We start from the raw sequence: 22,428 nt of genomic DNA, 5'->3' as shown, positions 1-22,428 counted from the left end.
ATTCATCCCAAGTCACCACGGTCACATTGTCTTTATAATTTGACAAACATAAACAATCAACAGGTCTGCCATTGTCAAGAGTTGTGACGTGACGTCTGTTTCACACCATATGATTGGTTGATGCCTTCATTTAAGGATGTGGAGGCTCAGAAAAATGACATTGTTACAAAAGAATGTAGCCCCTTTTTCATTCAAATAAATTATGAGATCAAATACAAGTTAGATAAATTAATCGCACGTAAAATAATGACCGGAGTGTGTAAAAGGCCTCTCAGGTATGAAGATGTATGACAAGAGCATTAAATTTCATTAGCTTTGGATACATTTGAGGGTTTTTGTTTGTTTTTGCAGTCAATTCATTCAAAATAAGGTCTTATCTTGGCTTAAAAATATACCATGACAATTGTCTCTCAGTAGAGACCTGCTAGTTCCGTTTGAATTTAGAGATTTGATCATGGATTTTAATTACTCAGACTGTTTTTCGGGTGAAGGGAAAGTGCAGTTATAAAAAGCTTTAAAGGCATCAAAATATGTCGAAATATTAATAAATGTAATTAAAGCAAGAGCACATTGCACTTCAGTCTCTGCAGATGTTTTTTTCTTTTTCACATTCTGGCCCAACTGCTGCAATTTAAGATGATAACAGTTGAATCAGGTTAAAATGGGGCATAAAGTGAAATCATTTAGAGCCCTTCCAAGGAAAATTTGATTTTTAACTTCATTGACCTTTCCAAATGGTGTTTTTTTTTAATTAGATTTTTAGTTAGATTCAAGTTTAGATTAAGTTAGGTCAGCGTAAAACCATGTCAAAACTTCAGGGTGAATGCAGTTCTGCACAATGTGTTCAAATTGAGACCATGACTGACAGCAACACATGTTTTGAATAAATGCAATTTGGATATTTCCTCAGCGGTTTTGCTCGTTGGATAGACATTAATCATTATAGTGCAAATAAACAGTTTTGCTCTCTCAGTACCATTTTATCTTCTTGCCTTATTTACTGTTTCAACAGCATGATTTTCACGATGGACTTTGTACTTATATTATCAACACTACACATGCCACATTCAATGTGGCAATCAATCCTGGACAGATACTGTTTAACCATCAGCAGATACTCAAACACATCAGACTTTCAGCTTTAAATTCTGTGTTTTTGTGCAGGATATAAACTGCTCTGTATGTGCTGCCTGTATACTAAACAATTTATGTCTTATTCAACACAGTTGTGTAATAGATATATTATTTGGGACATGTCAGTCTGTTTTTAGTATAAACCCTCAACTGATCATCCCAGCAGGACACATTTGATGTGATTTATCATAAATGTGTTCTAACATCTGTCAGCCTTAGTGAAGCAGGCTGACTGAATCTGACACGAATTTATCAGTAAATGCAGGTTGAAACATGTTTATGTTATATTCTGGTGGAAAGGCAGATTCCCTTGCTATATCATATGAATCAATTTCAGTGTCCACCAAAGATATGTGCTATTAAAAGTCTATAAACTGATCAATTGTGTACCTGAACTTTTCCAGTAATACGTTAACAGTGTGTGCTGTTTGTTCCCATGTGTCATGTTGTGTTTATGCAGCCTTGCGTAATCCTACTGGGCAGTTCATGGTGTGACCCATAGTGCTCCCTGTGGACTGCAGCTGGGGATAAACATACAGGAATTGCAAAGAAAAGACAGTTTGCTAAAGGAGTTAGCCTCAGTTTGTCACTGCACAGCCACTTGTCAAAATGCGATCATCTTTAATCCTCCTTTTTCTCCAACTGTGGGGCAACGTACAAGTTTCTGTATCACAGAATGGTAAGATAGACTTTTTAATTCTCGCTTTCTCAAAGTGCAATGTTTGTTAAGTCAAAGGGAGAGGGAACATTCTAATGCATCCATGTAAATGTATGTTTTGATTGTGGTATTGGTTTATCACATTGGATTAGAGTGTATGGATGATTGGATTGGACAGTCTCTCAAAACCTTTTTCATACAGAAAGATCTTGTGTTTCACATGGTTTTGATACAGCTTTGCAAACTGGCATCCGTAGCACACAACTGTCGAGAAGACTTGACCATTTTCTTCTTTTTTTCCCCATGTTGCTGTTTGTTAGTAACTTGTACAGAGCTCCCTTATGTTCCTCACGCCTACTTGTCAGAAGAGACAGAAAGAGCTCAGTATCTTGAAGGACATGTGATACATTTCACTTGTGAAATGGGTTACATATCAGGTCCAACCATCAGATATGTATGTACAAATGGAGGCTGGGTGGACATTCACAAGGGACCATGCTACTGTGAGTGACAAGACTCTCTTTTCTACTCCTTATTTTTTGGGGGGTTAGGGTCTCAAATGTTAATATGAAAGCTGCATTTGATTATATTTTCTAAATGTCCGTTATCATTTATGACTTATTGAGAAGCACTGAGCGGATGAGCATTTGTTTTAGTAGAGTGCATACCTCCACCAAGGTCTAACACTCCTGTTTAATTCAATTAAGCCTCATCCAATATAAAATAATACATATTTCAATCAGGTAGATCTGGATTTTTATTCGGATCCACATCATGCATTACTCCCTGAGAAATTAAAGTAAAAATTGACAACTTCACAACACCAAGTTGACAGACTTTAACACACACCTTGTGTAAGTGACCGGGGAAAACAAGGGCCTCATTCACCAATATCTTCTCAAGAATCTTCTTAGATTCTTTCTTAAGTTGTTCTTAAGAGGTTCCTTAAGAAAACCCTACGTCAGATTCATCAACGCGTTTGTAAGCCTCAGAATTCTTCGCAGCAGCAATATATATGCCATTGTTTTGCGGGCCTTGGATGGAGAAATGCCATGTATAAATAGGGTGGGGGGGGTTACTAATTGATGGCATGGTTTCCAATTTACTTGATTAATGTTAAATCATTGGCACATTTAATTTATTTTAAAATTTAAAATTTTCTGTAAATTACCAAAAATATGAAATTAATAAATACTAAAATAAATATAACAGAATTATCACAGTAATATTGTATTTTATTGAACTGCACAAGAGAATAAAGCACAACCATGCCAACATGTCTGATCTTCATATAATTTTCGTACGTGGGACTTAAGAACAAATTTGTTCGTAAGAACGGTACATGAATGAGGCCCAATGTCGCTTCCTGTTTTGGTTGCGCAACGACAGACACACTTCCATTTGACATAATCAGACCTCAATTTTTCTAAGAATTGTGAAAGATTAGTTCACAATAAAGGAAGGCTTATAGTGAACAAATCTCAAAGCTTATGCTGACAATGTTTATGAAAGTGAGAAAAAATCCTGGAGGTGATCAATCAGATTATGGCATTGAGAGATAGCTGAACAATTGTTCACTTATGTTGCCAAAAACAATGGGCCTCATTCACCAATATCTTCTTAAGAATCTTCTTAGATTCTTTCTTAAGTTGTTCTTAAGAGGTTCCTTAAGAAAACCCTACATCAGATTCACCAACTCGTTCGTAAGCCTCAGAATTGTTCGCAGCTGTGTTCTTACATTGATGAAAGCCGCAGGAGCAATATATATGCCATTGTTTTGCGGGCCTTGGATAGAGAAATGCCACGTATAAATAGGGTGGGGGGGTTACTAATTGATGGCATGTTTCCAATTTACTTGATTTATCTTAAATCATTGGCACATTTAATTTATTTTAGAATTAAAAATTTTTGTAAATGACCAAAAATATGAAATAAATAAATAAATGAATAAATATGACAGAATTATCACTATAATATTGCATTTTATTGAACTACACAAGAGAAGAAAACACAACCGTGCCAACATTTCGGCGCTGAAATGTGCGTAAGGGTACTTTTGAGTGTTCGTAGGATTTGTTCTTGCCTAAGAAAAAATCCTAGATAAGAAAAAATTCATGAATGCCACAATCTTCGTAAAATCTTCGTAAGTGGGACTTAAGAACAAATTTGTTCGTAAGAACGGTTCATGAATGAGGCCCAATGTCTATTAACTACAAATAAATCTGCCTCTTCAAAGCAACAAAAGCAATTGCACAAAATCCCACCGTACAGTTTTCTATTCCAACAAAGTTCAAAATCAGATTGGAAAAAAGGTCACCTTATTTAGAAGCTGTTTGGTTGATGAATGATCTGTTTTTGTTTTTTTGGGTTTTTTTTCAGTGAGACCATGTGAACTTCCTGATGACACCCCCAATGGTTATTATCAACTTATCCATGGTGCAGAATTTGTTTTTGGATCAACTATCAAATATTTTTGTAATGAAGGGTACGTGGATCTAGAGTGATTTACCAAAACTGAATATGATAAACAGCCACTGTAAGCAGTATACCAACTATTTCACAAAGGGCCAGTGTGGCTGCAGGTTTTTGTTCCAACCAGTCAAGAGCACACAGTTTGACCAATCAACTTTCTGAAGACTGAGATCAGTTGAATAAATGAGGTCTGGTGTGTTGCTGCTTGGTTGAAAAGAAAACCTGCAGCCACACCGGCGCTTTGTGGAATAGTTTGGACATGCCTGCAGTATTCATGGGTTTCAGTCATGTGACTTTTTCGTTCTGGCCGCCATCTTTAGGACCATTAAGGACCGTACGATATAGTGTACTGTTAGCGCCTTCAACTGGTTCGAGGGGAAATGGCTAACAAAACTCATCTCTCCACGGAGGGAAAGCAGCGCTATGTTACAAAAACAAGTATTTTAGGATTGGATCCACATGTACTCCCAAATGGATTACAAACCACGCTTTTGTCCGCACAACATTTGCCAAATATTTGTTTTGGCGATAGTTTCATTTTTACCATGTACACAACCCGTCGCCATACAGCTGGGAGCACCAGCTCCGGTGCAGCAACAAAAAAAAAAAAAAGTACGACTTGAAATTCAAACTTTCTGTCGTGAAATATTCAGAGGAAAACCGGGAGAAGCAGCCGCTAGATATTTCTCTGTCGACCCCAAGAAAGTGAGAGATTGGCGAAAAAATCAAACTGAGCTTCAGCGTCTGTCCGAGGAGGACAGCAGCAGGGCCAGGCTGCATGCTGGAGGGATGAAGAAGGCTAGTGAGGAGCCTGAGATAAACATGCGGGGATGAGTTATCAGCAAACAGGCACACCACGAGAGAGTGTCCCGCAAAATGATCAGGGCGATGGGAACAAATGTCCGCCACCGTGAGTGACAGCAGAGATGAGGAGTTTGCTCCGCCGCAACAACTTCACTTGCAGAAGGATGCCAGAGAATTCACCAAGAAGCTGGCAAAGTTTGTGACATTTTCATCCCGGATTTTTGTGAGGAAGTAATTAAACGCCTGTCCCAAACTGCCGCCTGGTCTGTTAGTTGGTTGAAACAAATAAACGCCCTGGCCATTATTTGGTATTTTACGGTATATGGGTGCTAATTTCCACTTCTGCTAGCTAGGCTAACTAACGTCAGTTCAGAGTTAACGAACTTACCAGAAATAAAATGATCATTGCACAGCCTGGAGTGTTCTGTCGGCTTCCAGTGAATCCTTCTAATTGCAGCTATCCACTTCTGTCTCCTTTCTGTGTTCTTGGGAATGTTGTAAAATATGTGTCCATCTTTGTTTGACTTGCTGTTATTACAGCCTACAGCACAGCGGATAGACGGCATTGTTTACATTAGACTACCGTAGCTCCGGTCCTAGGACGGTCTTCAAAATGGCGCTGTGACTCATGTGTGACGTCACATGAAACGCATGAATACGAACACTTGCCCATACAAGGACATTTTTATGTTTTTATTAATGTATGCCAGTTTTATGAAGACATACCTGATATAAGTATTATATTGTAAAATACTGTCATCGCCTGGTCTACAAAGCCAAATACAAAAAAAACACACAAAAAAAAATATATTGTGTTATAAATCATTTATTATACATTCATTATATTATACACAGCTTTTAAATACCAAATGTGGTAAGTTGGCATTAACATTGTGCGATTGTTTTTGAATGGTTGGTTGAATGGTGAAAACACAAAATGCAATATCGGTGTCTCTAATTGATGGTGTTTTCATCTTAGAATGGTAAGCTTTATCCGTACTGTTCATTGCAGGTATCAAATGATGAGCAGGGTTGACACCAGGACTTGTATGCTGAACAAATGGTCCAATCATGTGCCAATTTGTGAAGGTAAGTCTTTGTAATTGTAAAAGTAATTGTCGAGACTTGCTGCTGTACTGTTACAATTAACTTCAAAGCAGCACTGGAAAGTATTTTTGTACGCACTACAACGTACAACTCAAGGACTCTAACCTGTGAGACCACTGTTCGTGTCCAGCGTGAAACCAAAATGTTGACTTATTTTGACGAAGAAACATAGAGAAAATAGCCAAAAACACAAAAACAAAACAAAACTGTGGTCTGCTTTACTTTGTCCGACCTGCCCTCTCACAAGTAGTACAGACAGTAATCCGTCCACCTTTTCCTGCCCCACTGGTGTATTTGTGGCTTTTTTGGGAAAGATGATGTATGTCGTTTTGGGAGCCATTTGCAATCAGCGTCATTAAGGTTTGAGGATGCTTAACACCTGCTAACATCTGGCTTTTGTCGCGAATGTCAGTGCATAAATCCTGCATTTACTCCTGCGTCAAATGACTCTGCAACAGTCATGGGTATTATCTGCTTGGGCTCAGTTAAGTCTGTTAAGTCTGCTGGCTCAAATACTTTTCCTTCTATCTCTGAAATGAAAAGTATGAAAGAGAGGCTTAAGTAAAAGATAATAAAAAAGAAACGATTAGGATTTTTCGTTTTACATAATCAATAAGAGTTCCTCTGTAACAGTAAGGATATTATCAAAAATGAAATGTTTTCCCACTGTAGAACTCGATCAGGAGGATCTACCCTTTGGCTGATAAAATAATCTGTACAACGATTTCTTGCCTCTTTTTTCTTCATTAACCTGCCTGTTGTGTTCACTCAGCTTTGAGCTGTGAACCTCCGCCTGCAGATGGACGGATAAAAATAAATGGTTTATTAGATAATGAAGAACCCATACTTCCTGATCGTTTCCTCACCTTCGGATGTGACGATCCGGGGACATATCTGAACGGCAGTTCAATGCTGATATGTGGCAAAGATGGAAAGTGGGATAAGCCATTCCCCTCTTGTGAAGGTAAACAATTTAAGATCAAAAATATTTCTACACACAGTATTGATGTGATAAAACATAGATAGTGTACATACATTACAATGATTATTACCCAAGTCAACTGAACGTCAGAGTTATTTTATCTGATAATATCATTTCATTTGTTCCAGACATCACTTGTCAAGTCAAAGAGATGCACAATCATCTTAGTGTGGCTGGACTGTCAACAGCGAATAAAACAGTGAAGAGTGGACATACAATATGGTTTCAGTGCAACAGTCCATATATACTGGATGGATCTGAAGCAATTGAATGCCTACAGTCTGGGGAGTGGAGTGCACCTTTTCCAACTTGTACCAGTATGTTCACTTTAATCAACAGTTAATCAAATGTTTGTTTATTTTACCCAACTTTTATTTGCATATTTGAGTCACCCATATGTTTAGGCAAACTTGAATATTAATTGGCACAAGAGGAAAGACAGTACAGACTAAAGAGTACAGAGATTTAAAGTACCACTTATAGATAATATCAAAAATGAATGAATGGTAATCAAATATTTAGAGAAAAGGGCTCCTACACACCAAACTAGCAGAAAAAATGATGCAGCAAAGGCCGACTGTATTTCTTCACTTCATGTATCCTTTATCTTAGCTAAAAGGCCAAAAAAAGACGACAGCTGGCAGCCAATAAGCTCATACAGTCTGCACCTGCATGATAATTAATAAATCAATATAGCCGTTCTAGCTCATCCAAGTCTCAGGAAACCCTGAGATCCCAAATTTATTTGAAATGGTCCTCTTTAAAGCCGAGTGTGACTGCACATCCAGTGTGTAAATAACATCTTTTCAAAATACTTAGTGATCTAAGGGACTTGATTTATTTTTTTAATTTATTTTTTTTACAGTTGTTTTTTACATTTTAAAAGAAGTCCCATGCTACTTCAGTTGGTTTGGAGAATGCTGCAACACTGTTTTTTGCTGTGGAGCTCCAAAGATACTTTGTGGACTTGACTTGATCATGAGAAGATAATAACTATATTTTATTTTTTGGAGAACAGTTCCTTTGAGCTAGCAAATATCAGACTTTTGACCAATTATTATTTTTTAAATTATTTTTCTTATTGATTGTTCAAGGGCTCTTGGGGAAGGCAAGAAGCAAGCTGTGGTATAACACTGACATTTATATTTAAAGTTGATATGGTGGACATATGAGTAAAGTCTTGTCTAAATATGCATACAGCAGATGTCAAGCAACATTAGCATTCATTGAGAGGTGTGTTTTTAACTCTGTTTTGGTCTCCACACACTTCACAGCAAAATTATGTGGCTCTTTAGATGCTGAATGCTATAGTACGCTAACTTGCTAGTTGCTAGTGGTGTCTGTTATTTGAAAAAGAAGAAGTATGTATTTTTACGCACATTTGCATACAGAGGTACAGTTTTAGATCTTTGGGCATGCATCTAGATTCACATCAGATTTTCTTTGAAGAAATTCAAAATGTCAGATCTTAAGTCTAAAATGTTACGGTTCATACTGTATAACCCTCATGATGATACAGATTCTCTTCTTCAAAACAGAAAAATGCGAAGTCACAGGTGTACCAAACAATGTACATATCACTCCAAATGTACGGAACAATCATGTAAGGACAGGACAAAAGTTACGTTTCACTTGCCGCTATCGTGGACACTTTCTTCGAGGGGATGCAGTGGTTGAATGTCTGGCAGATGGACAGTGGAGTGCTCCCTTCCCAACATGTGGAGGTAAATCAATTCTGTCATGCTGATCCTTTTAATGTGCACTGGAGAAAAACAAAAGATCCATGATCCAGCTTACAGAAGTTTCCCGCAGTGAGCAGAGGATTTGATTTGATTTGATGCTTCCCTGCCAAAGAATTTTTCTTGGTGCCAAGTTTCATCAAAGGCATTGCAACTTAAGGCATTTTCACAGGTATTAACAGTAATTCAACTTAACGTGAAACTCTCAGCAAAATGTAACCTAGGGTCTTTTTGTGAATGTACCCAAGTCAAACATTTGTTTAAAACCATAATTTCAACAAAAGCGCCACTTTTACGATTGGTCGTAATTCATTTTCGGTTCAGAATAATTTAAAAGGGAGTGCTGGGGCAAATAATATGTTAACATCAAAATCTCTATTTTTAAAACATTAGAAGGCTTAACACAACATGAAACTTTGCTCGTAGTATCACCAGGGTCTCTACACATGAACACAAGCATTGAGAACATTGTTTGTGTACACAGTTTACTAAAAAGAAAGTTTTTGAACAACTCACGTTAGCAGTTGTGTTTCCGAGAAGTGTCGATCTCCGAATGCGATGTAACATAGAGGAGAGTTCTGGTGGAACGCCACTGTCTTCCGGCAACAGCTATCCACAAGAGATTTTTTTTGGCTTTTGATTTTAGTATTGTTTCTTATATGAGGCTCCTTTTTCAACTTCAAGGTCCATACTGATTTTCACTGATGACAAAACAATGAATTATGTGTGCATTTATATGGAACTAAGCTTTAGGAGCGGTCCACTTTAACTGTCCTCCATGTTACGATGCATTTGGAGATGATCGACTGGCAGGAAAAACAACTGCTTACATGAGTTGTTAAAAATGTCTTTTTAGTAAACTCTGTGTACACAAACAATGTTCTCAATGCTCGTGTTCATGTATAGAGACCCTGGTGATACTACGAGCAAAGTTTCATGTTGTCGAGCCTTCTTAGTGTTTTAAAAATAGCGATGTTGTTGCTAACAGAGTATTTGCCCCTAGCACTCTACTGAAAATGATTTTGACCCGAGAACAAAAATATTGTCTATCTTAAACGTGGCGCTTTCATCGTGATTATGCTTTTAAACGAACGTTTGACTCGGGTACATTCACAAAAAGACCCTAAGTTGCATTTTGCTGAGAGTTTTGCTTTAAACATGTGACTGAAAAAACACTGTCTCTGCCTTTCGGAGTGAAAGATCTTTTGTTTTTTGTTTTTCCAGGTGATAAACTTCAAAACATTTATGTTTAAACTTGTACTTTTTTTTAGATCCTTTGGGTTGTGATAGTCCACCACCCCTAGCGGATGGGGACATCAAGGGAAGTTTTCGATTCCAGTACAGTCACGGTGAAAGGGTTGAATACATCTGTCAGAATCTATACGAAATGTTGGGTGGCCCTTTCCAAACCTGCGAGAATGGCAAATGGCTTGGAACGATGAGATGCCTCAGTAAGTTACAAACCTATTTACATGTTTCATGGTCTCTCCCTGTTACAGCCTGGTTCATATTAAAAGGATTTAGTGATTAAATTAATAAAAGAAATTTGACTCAAGCTCTGTGCATCAGTATAAGCGTGAGGTGCTTGTTCCTCATGTCGGTCTTTTCTTTTAATTCCACTTTATACTTCAACACGAATTTCAAGGGAAGAACCATACCTTTTACTTAAAGGTGTACAAAGAAATTCAAACTCAGAAAGGTAGCATTTACAATATTAATAAGGATTAATAAGGTAATCATACAAACTCTGAGATATTTATTTCATATACAACATTTTACTTAACTAAAAGGAGTCAGCAACTAAAATGAGTTAGCAACAAGGCTTCCGTAAGCAGACGGGCCACTGTCCAGCACAAAAAACTGATCTCAGTGCTGTGAAACGGCGGAGCAAAACACTTTAATACATAGGCAGGTTTTGTTATTGATCGATAAAGGAAAGCTGATTCATTCTTGTTTTACCTCAGTTTCTATCACTCTCCCTTTTTGCCTTCTTTGCCTCCTCCGTCAGCAGGGTTATTCCTCTTTGCAGTGTAGAGTTTCCAAACTTGTGCCAGTTGTTCCACTGATACCTGGGGATAGTGACCAGGACACAACATCTTTACCTTCCTTTGTGCTATAACGCTGCCTTCATTGTTGGTAATCCTGCTGACAGACTAACAAACAAACATGACCTCCCTGGCAGATAAAACTGTTCTGTTTTTATATATATTGTTTTCTAGCTAGTAGTGTTTTTTATGCAAAATATTCTTACAGAATATGTTTCTAGTTACATTTAGGAAGATGCATTTAGTTTTTAAACATTGAATGTCGTATATGTATTTGAAAAAAATATAATGTATGTTATAGCCAAGACCAGCAGTAACTAAATAAATACAGCATACTGTAGAGTCATCTCTGACATTAACAAAGTGTTATTTGTCCGTTGCCTCTTGCAGGACCCTGCACAGTGGATGCTGATGTCATGAGCAGACATAATATTGCCTTCAAATATAAGCGTTATGATAAGCTGTATGCACCCCATAATGATGAAATCGAGTTCAAATGTGTCACCGGAAGACCTTATGGCACATTGAACATGCGTTCGAGATGTATTGATGGTGTGATGCCCCTTCCTACCTGCCGCTAAATGTTCAACTACTCAACTAGATGGATGACAAATATAAAAATGATTCACCAAAGTAAAAAGTTAGACCAGTTATGTACTGATTCACTGTCTATACTTAAGTGCTTTGTTTGGTCATCTCAATAAAACGTGTACTTTCATCTGGTCTGTTTCATTCTGTATCCTCCGGGTCAAAAATGACCCACCCTCACCGAAGATCTAAAATAAAGCAATTTCATTTCAATTTAAATGCCACATCTACTTCGCATTTTTTAATGGGGCCCCAGACATGACATGGTCAAAATGAATAAATTGTGGCCACAATATAGCTATAACGTGCGCACAAATTACTAATTCATGGCCACAAAATACTAAATTGTGGCCACAAAATACTTATCCGTGGCCACGAAATAAGTTTAACGTGCACACAAAATACTTATTTCGTGGCCACGAAGTAGGTATAATGTGCGCACGAAATACTTATAATATTTATATCATTCCTGGACAGCTGGGTAAGAAAATCGAGCGCACCTTCTCTGGAAACTGCAATAACCTACGTGATGTCCTTAAGGTGAGCGTCTTTTCTTATTCTGTTCTCATTAATATCTTGTTATCCTGCATTTAGGCAGTGCCTTTCACTGACCATCTCATTTGAAAGTAGCATCATCAGACTCTCAGCTGAGGGTATAAATAGGCGATATGAGCCGCAGCGTTTAATGATGCCATCGAACGCATTGTGTATCGTGTTGCCAAGGGAACCTGTAGCCTATCAGTGATCACAATCTAGTTTGTATTGATTTGCGGGTTGTTGTTTTTCTGACTGAACTACTGAAGGTGTCTGTAGTGTTCTCTGGACATTTGTCCTTCAATAAAATCACAGAAGATTAAAAGTTCACTATATAATAGGCCTAACAAAATTACTGTCTCAATGCGGAATAACAAGATATTGACTATAACAGAAAAGAAAAGACACTCACCTTAAGGGACATCATGTAGGCTACTGCAGTTTCTAGGCAAGGTGCGCTCAATTTGCTTACCCAGCTGTCCAGGAATGATATTAAAGAAATTACAACAGACAAGCTTAAATCAATGTTGACTTTTCTTATGTGATGAAATATCAAACATCCTGCAGGCTGCAGTAGAAACACAAAAGAAATCTAAACAATCCTTTTGGCTAGAAGTTGTATCACCTCAATTGGGGCTCCATATGAAGCACTTTTAACCTGCCATCATTTAAAACTTTTGTTTTATTCTCATGTATTATGTGAGGCTTATTTTAACCTGTATTTGATGTGCAGCACTTTGTCACCTTGTTGAGAAGAAAAATAAAGTTATTAGCAGCAGTAGTAATAGTAGTAGTAGTACAACAACCCTTAAATTGGGAACCACTGGAATACACTACCAAACTCTAAGAAGTACTAACGCCACCTCAACTGACTACAACAGTGAAAAGGTGCTGACACAATGATACAGCCTAATTATGTCATATATAAAGCACTTCTACTTTTGAGCCTTTAAGCATATTTGCTGATGCTAACATCAGTCATAAGTAGGATTTTGGATGCATTCAAATGCATGGAGTTTATTTTTACATTGTTGTATTGGCACTTTTACATCAGCAAAAGCTAACAAGCGCCTCTTCCAACACTTTATATAAGCAGATTGCTGTAAAGTCATTCCTGCCATTGACAACATTTGGTCATGATCTCTTTAGACTTAGGTAGATCGACATACAATAAATACAAGACTTAAAAATACTCAAAAAGATTTAGATAAGAGAGAAAGATACAATATAGAAAGTATATACGCTATGTGCATTATATACAGGAGGCAAAAATGTGCATTATATACATTTAAATGAAGTGTAAAAGTATTGCCTTGTTGAAGGTTGGATGCTTAAATAAAGTGTTTGAAATAAACAGACTCAGTGTGGCTGAATGTTGATGCCTAATAATGGATTAACATTTTGCCATGAATTTGAGGTCAGGTGTACCAAAGGAAGACCCACTGGCACAGCATGAGTTTGTGTGTTTGCGTGTGTGTGTGTGTGTGTGTGTGTGTGTGTGTGTGTGTGTGTGTGTGTGTGTGTGTGTGTGTGTTTTGATGGTGTAATGACCCGCCCGTCTTGCCAGTAAAAGCTTTAGTTGACTGGAAGTGACAAGAGCTGGCGGGACAAACATGTACATGATTAACCAGAGAAAAGAGGTAAACAAAAAAGTGGAACAATTAGGCATCAACCATCTGTCATACGTGACAGTTTCTGCTTTCTCAAATAGATTTAATTGTCTCTGCAAACATTTATATTTTTCCTCTTTAACAATATGAAGATCAGACTTTCTGGATAGACACACCAATCTGGCATACATAATATTGTGAGGGTTTCCCTTATGCAGCCAAAACAGCTCTGATCTGTCAAGAAGTGGACTTAAGACCTTTTGAGGGTGTCCTGTAGTGTCTGGCACCAGGGTGTTTTATAGTGGATCCTCTGGGTCCTGTATTTTGGGGGGTGGGCCTCCATGGATCAAACCTGCTCCTGCACGTCTTACAGATGCTTGATCAGATTGGGATCTGGGAAATTGGAGGACCAGTCAACACCTTGGGCCCTTTATTGTGTTCCTTAATAAATGTAATTGAAGCAAGAGCACATTGCACTTCAGAGTGCAAAGACGGCGTCAGGCCGGGGTTTCTTATGACAGAAACCTAAGGAACCAATCTGACAACTTTTGCATTGATCCATTGTGTCTCATTATCATAAAGTTGCTGGGAAAGAAGCTTTGTTTAGAAGGAGTCCAGATGTAATTTTATTTTTTTTGCATTCTGAGTTTACATACAAACAAAACATACCAATTTGCAGATCAATAGAACCTTGCATAACGAAAAGTCATAGAGGTACATCCAAGCCAGAGATAGATAGATAGATAGATAGATAGATAGATAGATAGATAGATAGATAGATAGATAGATAGATAGAATTACTTTAATGATCACAGACTGGGAAATTATTTTGTTACAGCAGCAGTGGGTCCGCAAATAAAACACTCAGTACATAACATAAATAGAAGGCAATATATACATACGTATATATATATATACAAAATATGCAAAATATACTATAAACTAGAGATGCACCGATCGAGCAGCAACCGATCGCAATCGGCCAGTAATCGGTTTTGATCGGAGTTCTCAAAATAGATCAAATCAGATGACGTTTCAATATAGAGACAGTGCATTCACTGCATGCAGGGTGGGAATTTCACGGCGGCCATGGCTTGATGCAGCCACAGTGGCCCGGTCAGCGTAGCGGGCTTGCCTTTAATTACAGCCACCTGAGTGCACAGTAGTCACTCACAGTAACTTCAGTGAGTCCGCGGTTCGCGCAGGTGGAGTCTCATCATCATGATGATCTCACGTGAAAGCCTCTCAAACAGCAGCAGCGTCTCAAAACGGAAGAACGAAACTTACAGCACAGCGAGCGAGCGCAGCTGGTTTTGACATAATGCCTAACTGACTTATGTGGTAGGATTTAGTCCGGTAAAGTTGGAAATATATTCACAGATTTCGAACTCCTCGGATCAATAACTCATAAGTGAAACCTTGTTAAAACACAAACGACGGCTCTTTCCTACCGTAGTAGACAACGAGCTACAACCTTATGTTAATCAAAACGGCTGGACATTAACTCTGGTCTGTATGGTCAGCCGTCTGTGAGACGAGGGCGCAGGGACCGTCTACAAAGTGCAACACCGAAAAAAGAGAAACTACAAAAAATTCAATAACTTCACTATTATTCAGAGTGTAGTGTCACCAAAATCATTCCACACATCAGTGGTCTCCTGCTGGTTTTTCTACAATTTTTTGTTTGGAAAAAATGTGCTTTGCCATAATTTGGGGGAATTTCTATTGGGAGAAATATTCAATAACACTAATATTCAGTGAGGTGTCACAAAAATCACCTCACCCTAACCCTACTTAACAAAAACTTCTTTCTAATGAAACTTTAACTTGATTTTGGTATTAAAAAATGTTTTAATACACAATCCATGTCTTATTATAAATTAGGATGTTATGGTATCAGTCTGAAAGGTAAATCAACAAATTTTACTCAGTGGCCTTTGTGCCCCGTCATGTGGACTTGGTGCCCCTGAAAAAAAAACTGAAGGCCAAATGGACTTGCCCCTAAAATGACAAAATTCCCACCCTGACTGCATGCATTCCCACTAGTAAGCTACAGTTACTAAGCTGAGTCCAAGTTGTCTCTAAGAGAGTCTCTAAAGTGTGAAATATTGCACATTGCCTCAGCCTGCAATAAAACGGTGGTCAATTCATGATACTTTCTTTTTATACTTAATAATACAATGTCAATGTTGTGTAAGAAGAATCATTAGTTAAATATATGAAAGTTACACAAGACAACAATATAGAAGAATTTATGGATTTGACGCTGTGATCGGTGATCGGCAATATCGGGATCGGCCGATACTGCTTTCGGTGATCGGCCCCAAAAATCCTGATCGGTGCATCTCTACTATAAACAATAAAACAATAATAATATATACAACAAAACATGGATTCTTTCATAGAAAAAACCCTTTCAAATATGTTAGATTCAAGTTTAGATTAAGTTAGGTCAGCGTATGTCACAACTTTGGGGTGAATGCAGTTCCGCACAATGTGTTCAAATTGAGACATGACTAACAGCAACACATGTTTTGAAGGAATCCAATTTGGATATTTCCTAAGCGGTTTTGCTCGGTGGATAGACATTAATCATTGTAGTGCAAATAAACAGTTTTGCTCTCTCAGTACCATTTTATCTTCTTGCCTTATTTACTGTTTCAACAGCATGATTTTCACGATGGACTTTGTAATTATATTATCAACACTACACATGCCGGGGACTTCCGGTTATGGCGCTGTGCTGAACACGCGTGTGTCGGAGCTCCCGTGAAAACTCAGAGAATAAACTAACCAAACAGCCAGTGTAGGACCTGTGAATTGTCACAATTTGTGTGGAATCAGAATTAAGAACAACCAGCCCTTATGCCTCCGAAACAAGCCGCAAAAACTCTGAAATTTTCTAAAGCAGAAGTTTCGGGTGATCCGGTAATGGCAGATGCTTTTGCTAGCAATGGAGACTCAGATGTGGTGGCTAGCTCGAGCCCAATTCTTAGCGCCATTAACGCAATGAAAGGAGAATTCGTACTGAGGTTTGACGGCCTGCTCAGTGCTATTGAGGGAATGCAGAGTGATCTGAAGGCTGTGTCAGTACGTGTTACTGAAGCGGAGGAAAGAATTAGCACCAATCAAGACGATGTAGCATCTTTGAAAACACAGACCAACACCATGAAAGCGGCTATTGAAGAGCTAGTCTCGAAAGTGGACGATTTGGAAAACCGAGCCCGCCGCTCAAACCTTCGCCTGGTCGGCCTCCCCGAGAAGGTAGAAGGGTCTGATATGTGTGCCTTTCTGGAAAGGTGGATTCCTGGAGTGCTGGGTGAACATAATTTTCCACGACCCGTACTGATAGAGAGGGCGCTAATGATGCTGAGGTAGGGGGTAATAATGAAGTTCCTAAAATACGCGGACAAGTTTCGAGTCATGAAGGCTGCCAGGAGCAAGGGGGAAATACTCTACGACAACCAGAGAGTCATGTTTTCCCCCAACGTTTCTGCTGATCTGGTCAGACGGAGGAAAATCTTCGACTCGGTGAAGAAGGAGCTGGCTTCACTCTCCATCCCGACTCTGCGCTACGGGATAATTCATCCGGCTAAACTCCTGGTGACTGTTGAGGGGAGACGGCACATCTTTGATACCGCAGCGGCAGCGAAGGATTTTGTGCATGGATTGAAGGACTGTACCTCGGGATCCGCGGAAAAAGAGACAACCTGAGACCTGACTGTATGGCTGGTATGTTCAAGTTACTGAGCTATGCTCTCTGACTTCGCAGGGAGTCAATTTAAACACTTATTATTTAAACAAAATAGCTGTTTGGTTGCTATAAACGTAGTTTTACATATATTAATGATATTTCATGCGGCGCTCTGCTACTGTTGTTGGGCTTGCTGTTCCTCGCTGCGCGGTGGACGCAGGCGGACCAGTTTAGGCTCCATGGTTTGGATGTGTGTACTGTGGGAGGGGTGGGTGTATCTCAGTTGGGGATGTACTCTCAGTTATGTTCATAGTGTTCTAAGGCACATAATTTTCACTTCATTTATTTATTATCTTTTGTCTTTAGTTTTCAGTCATTTCAAGTTTTCTACAGCCAATTTCATTGTCATTAAAACATGTCATCTGAACTTCAGTTTACATCCTGTAATGTAAGGGGTTTAAACAAACTTGTCAAGCTAAAAGAGGTTATGAGCAGGATCAAACAGTTAAAAGCTAAAATAGTTTTTATCGGGGTCAGCAGCTACCTTTGGGTTCGGCAGCGGCCCAAGGTACAATCTAAACAAATAAATCAATAAATCAATAAACAAAAAGAACAGCAACAACAACAACAACAGATAAGACGATACAAAAAAGGGGGTGGGGGGGCCTTTTCACTACCGCCTCGCCTGTCTCCCGCTGGGGCTGCCAACTGGGCTTCTGGGAGCCGGCTAGGGGGCCCCCTCACTTGCCTTCCTGATACCCCGGTCCAGCTTCGCCCTTCTCTGCAATATATAACCATCAACATAATATAATGTGTTTATTATAATCCCAACTTAACTTATTGATCTATTCTTCTTTTCTTTTTTTTTTTTTTTCCTTCAGTTTCACTTTCCTCCTCCTTCTCTTTTCTTATTTATACTTTATTCATTTATTTTCATTGTATCATCTATCTATACCTACATACGTTTATAATACCATAGTATCTGCCTCTCAGCCACTTGCAGGCATGCACACTCACTCACACACAGACACGCACACGCACACACACACACACACACACACACACACACACACACACACCTATATTACCTCTACACATATAATAACTTTTTGTCGTTTCGTTTTTTTTTTTGTTGTTGTTGTTATCTGTACTGTATGTCCACTATCTGTATTCGTCGATCCTCGTGGTATGATGTACTTGTCCCCCATGTCACCTTGTCTTTCACCTAATTTCACCAATAAAAAATAAATAAATAAATAAATAAATAAATAATAAAGTTATTATCCAGGAGACGCACTTGACCTCTGAAGATGTAATCAAAGTGAGGAGGAGGTGGCCTGGTGGAGTATTCTCAGCTTCTTTCAGTTCACACTCATGTGGGGTACTTACACTGATACACAATTCTGTGCCTTTTCATCTTATTAGTGTGGATGAAGATCGACTAGGCAGATACCTCATTATTCAGTGTGAAACTCTTTCATTTCGATTAAATCTGGTTAATATATATGGGCCCAATGAAGATAATCTGTCTTTTTTTAAACACCTGTTTTTGTCCTTGACTACTTTACCTGGCAACTTTGTCATGGGTGGGGACTTTAATTGTGCTCTACAGCCTAGAATGGATAGATCTACTTGAATTGATGCTTCCCATAATCAGACAAGAAAGGAGCTGCTACAGCATATTAAAGAATTTAATTTAATTGACATCTGGAAAGAGAATCATCCTGACCAACTAACTTTCTCTTGTTACTCTAGTACATGTCAGACATTCTCCAGAATTGATTATTATTTGGTTTCTGCCTCCTTGATATCTGCAGACTCACGATCCTCGTATGATAGCTTTATAATTTCAGATCATGCTTCGGTTTAATTTATCCTGAACATGCCCCGATCTTTGAATTACTCCCCAACAGGGGCGGTTCTAGGGGGCGGCCAACAGGGGCCAGTGCCCCCGTAACTCTGAGTCTGGACCCCCCTGTGGCCCCCCTGACAGGGAGTCTGCATCAATAATACAATGACAGATTTCTTGCAATGATTTTGTTCTGAAGGGAAAGGCAGAAATAAAATGTCTCAGCAGTTTACTACCCAATCAAAATTGTTGAAATTGTAAACACTGCTTTGTCTGAATGAGGGATTTATCCTTTTTTCCGGGTTGTATGTGCCCCCTAACAAAAAAGCCAGCCCCAACCTGGCCCCCCTATGAAAACTGGTCTAGAACCGCCACTGCTCCCCAAGATGGCATCTCCAAGCATTTTGGCTTAGGGATCCAAAATTTATAGAGTTTATTGGGACACAAATTGATTATTACTTGGAAGATAATACAAATCAGACATCAGCTGCAATACGATGGGAAGCTTTTAAGGCCTTTTTGAGGGGCCAGATGATAAGCCTCACAAGCTTTAAACACAAGCAGTTTAGATTTGAGATGGAACAACTGGAAAAAAAGATAAAGGATACTGAAACAAACTACTTTGCAAATCCTTCTCAACACTTATTTGTGGAACTTAATGAGCTAAGAGCTAAATACAATCTTTTATCTACAAATAAGGCAACTAAAAACTTGATGAAACTAAAGCAGTCCTATTACGAACAGGGTAAGAAAGCTAGTAAGCTCCTAGCTTGGCGTAGTAAACAAATGGAAACTGAAAGAGCAAAAAATACAATACAAACAGATGAAGGCTTTGTAACTAGTGACCCTAAAGTAATTAATAAGACTTTTTCAAGCTTCTATGAAAATTCACACCGTTCGGATTATTCGACCTCAGCTTTTCAAAAACAAAAGGAATTTTTTTATTTATTAGACTTTGTCCCCCTAAAAGATGACTCTCAGGCTGCTCTAGAGCTGCTATAGGTAGCATGAAGGGGGGGAAAACCCCTGGACCGGACGGGATTCCTATCGAGATATATAAAACCTTTAGAACTAAACTAATACCACTTCTGCTCAAGATGTACAGTGAGTCCTTAGATAGCGGATCCCTTCCTCCTTCTCTCAATACAGCAGTAATTACTTTGTTGTTGAAGCCAGGGAAGACACCCACTCTCTGTGGATCTTACAGACCAATTTCACTGCTGAATAATGATCTCAAAATTCTTTGTAAAGTTTTGGCCAGACGGCTTGAACTGAGTTTGCCGGAAATAGTCCACTCTGACCAGAATGGCTTTGTGCAGGGAAGGCAGGGCTTTCATAATATCCGTAGAGTACTTAATATAGTGTTTAATAAATCTGGCTGTACGGACACTGCCATTCTGTCATTGGATGCCGAGAAGGCCTTTGACAGGGTGGAGTGGCTGTATTTATTTGAGACTCTGAAAAGGTTTGGTATAGGGGGGAAATTTCTTGGTTGGATTCGACTTCTTTATGCTGGTCCACAGGCTGTAGTTTTAACAAATGGGTTATTTTCAACACTTTTTGAACTGCACCGGGGGAAAAGACAGGGTTGCCCCCTGTCACCCCTGCTATTTACCCTTGCTATCGAGCCACTTGCTATGGCGATTCGAAAAAACACCAACCTGAATGGAATAAAGATAGGAGGTACTGAACATCGCTTGGCTCTATATGCAGATGATGTAATTTTGTTCTGTTCTAACTTGAAACAGACTATACCTACTTTACTTTCTCTCATAAACAATGTTGGGGTCTTTGCAGGTTACAAAATAAATAGCACCAAGTCAGTAATATTATTTATGAATGAAAATGAGAGACTCAACCCTCCAATTCATACTCCTTTTTTGGTTTCATTGAAAGGCTTTGTGTATTTGGGCGTGAAGATCACTCCCACCATTGACAGAATTGTCCCAATGAACTACAATCCCTTAACAGATAGAGTTACAGAGCTCATAAACAGGTGGACAAGATTACCTATGTCTATGATCGGGCGCATCAGTGTTTTGAAAATGTCAATTTTACCTAAGTATTTGTATCTTTTCCAATCTATCCCACTTGCTCCCCCACTTTCTTTTTTCCGGTCACTTGAAAAGCTCTTCTCCTCCTTCATTTGGAACAACAGGCTCAGGCTCACATTGTTATATCTACCATATGATAGAGGTGGATTACAGCTACCAAATCTTATGTGGTATTACTGGGCAGCTCAAATCAGAGCAGGAATATTTTATTTTGTGAAGGACCATCCCCCAGCCTGGGTTTCAATAGAATCTCACTCAATCAATATTCCTTTGAATTTGTATATATACTCAGCCAACAAAAACAAATTAATCAAACAGACCAAAAACCCTAACCCTAACCCTAACCCTTCCTCAATAATACAATAAGGATTTGGCACAGTGCTCTGGAATACTTAGGAGAGACTTCCAAGTTATCACAGTTTTCTCCTATCTTTGGTAATGATGAGTTTCAGCCTGGAAGAGCAGATAGCGGGTTTAAAATTTGGGCATCTCGAGGTGTAGCTAAAATAGCTGACCTCTTTAAAGACAATAATACTTTCATGTCTTTCGAAGAACTTAAGGCCACATATGAAATACCCTCAAAACACTTCTTTAAATATCTTCAATTGAGAAGCTTGGTACTGGCCAGGCAGTATAATAGTTTGGAACTTCCCCAGCTATCTTCTCTTGAAGACTTCTCGATGAGATTTTCAGACTCTAAGGGGCAGGTGTCCTTTCTTTACAATTTTTTTTTAAGTAAATCCAAAGAGTCATCACAAAACATATTACAATCATGGTCCGATCCGATTTGCAAGAAAATCTAACAGAAGAAGAATGGGCCACAGCCTGTTTAACAGCTCAAACTCAAACTGTGAATACAAACTCTAAATTACTACAATACAAATGGATAAGCAGACAGTATATAACCCCAAGTAAGCTGCACCTTTTTAACCCAAATATCCCAGATACTTGCATTAAGTGTAAGCAACAAAAAGGCTCTTTGTGCATGTGGGAATGCCCTCTATACTCTCTTTTTGGGAAAAAGTGCTGAACCTGGCCAGTCGAATCATTGAAAAAGAAGTGCCTCTTATACCAAAGTTATGTTTACTGAATGTTTATCAGGATAACTTTGTGACCTCCAAAAATGAAAAATCCTTACTCAATATCTGTTTTCTGGAA

The 22,428-nt window shown here is 38.7% G+C and overlaps 2 protein-coding genes across 2 annotated transcripts in view; both read left to right on the top strand.

The window, feature by feature from the left end:
• Positions 1–22,428, top strand: part of LOC115591669 (complement factor H-like) — a 96,535-nt gene that overhangs the window by 11,566 nt on the left and 62,541 nt on the right.
• On the top strand, positions 1,655–11,659 carry LOC115591671 (complement factor H-related protein 1-like). Its single transcript, XM_030433848.1, has 9 exons — positions 1,655–1,813; positions 2,113–2,295; positions 4,172–4,277; positions 6,081–6,157; positions 6,948–7,139; positions 7,286–7,474; positions 8,696–8,881; positions 10,168–10,347; positions 11,332–11,659. The coding sequence occupies exons 1-9, from the start codon at positions 1,744–1,746 to the stop codon at positions 11,520–11,522; spliced, it is 1,374 nt and encodes a 457-aa protein (XP_030289708.1). The 5' UTR covers positions 1,655–1,743; the 3' UTR covers positions 11,523–11,659.

Source organism: Sparus aurata, chromosome 11 (genome assembly GCF_900880675.1).
Source record: "Sparus aurata chromosome 11, fSpaAur1.1, whole genome shotgun sequence".
NCBI lineage: Eukaryota > Metazoa > Chordata > Actinopteri > Spariformes > Sparidae > Sparus > Sparus aurata.
This window is presented reverse-complemented; position numbering and strand designations above follow the sequence as displayed.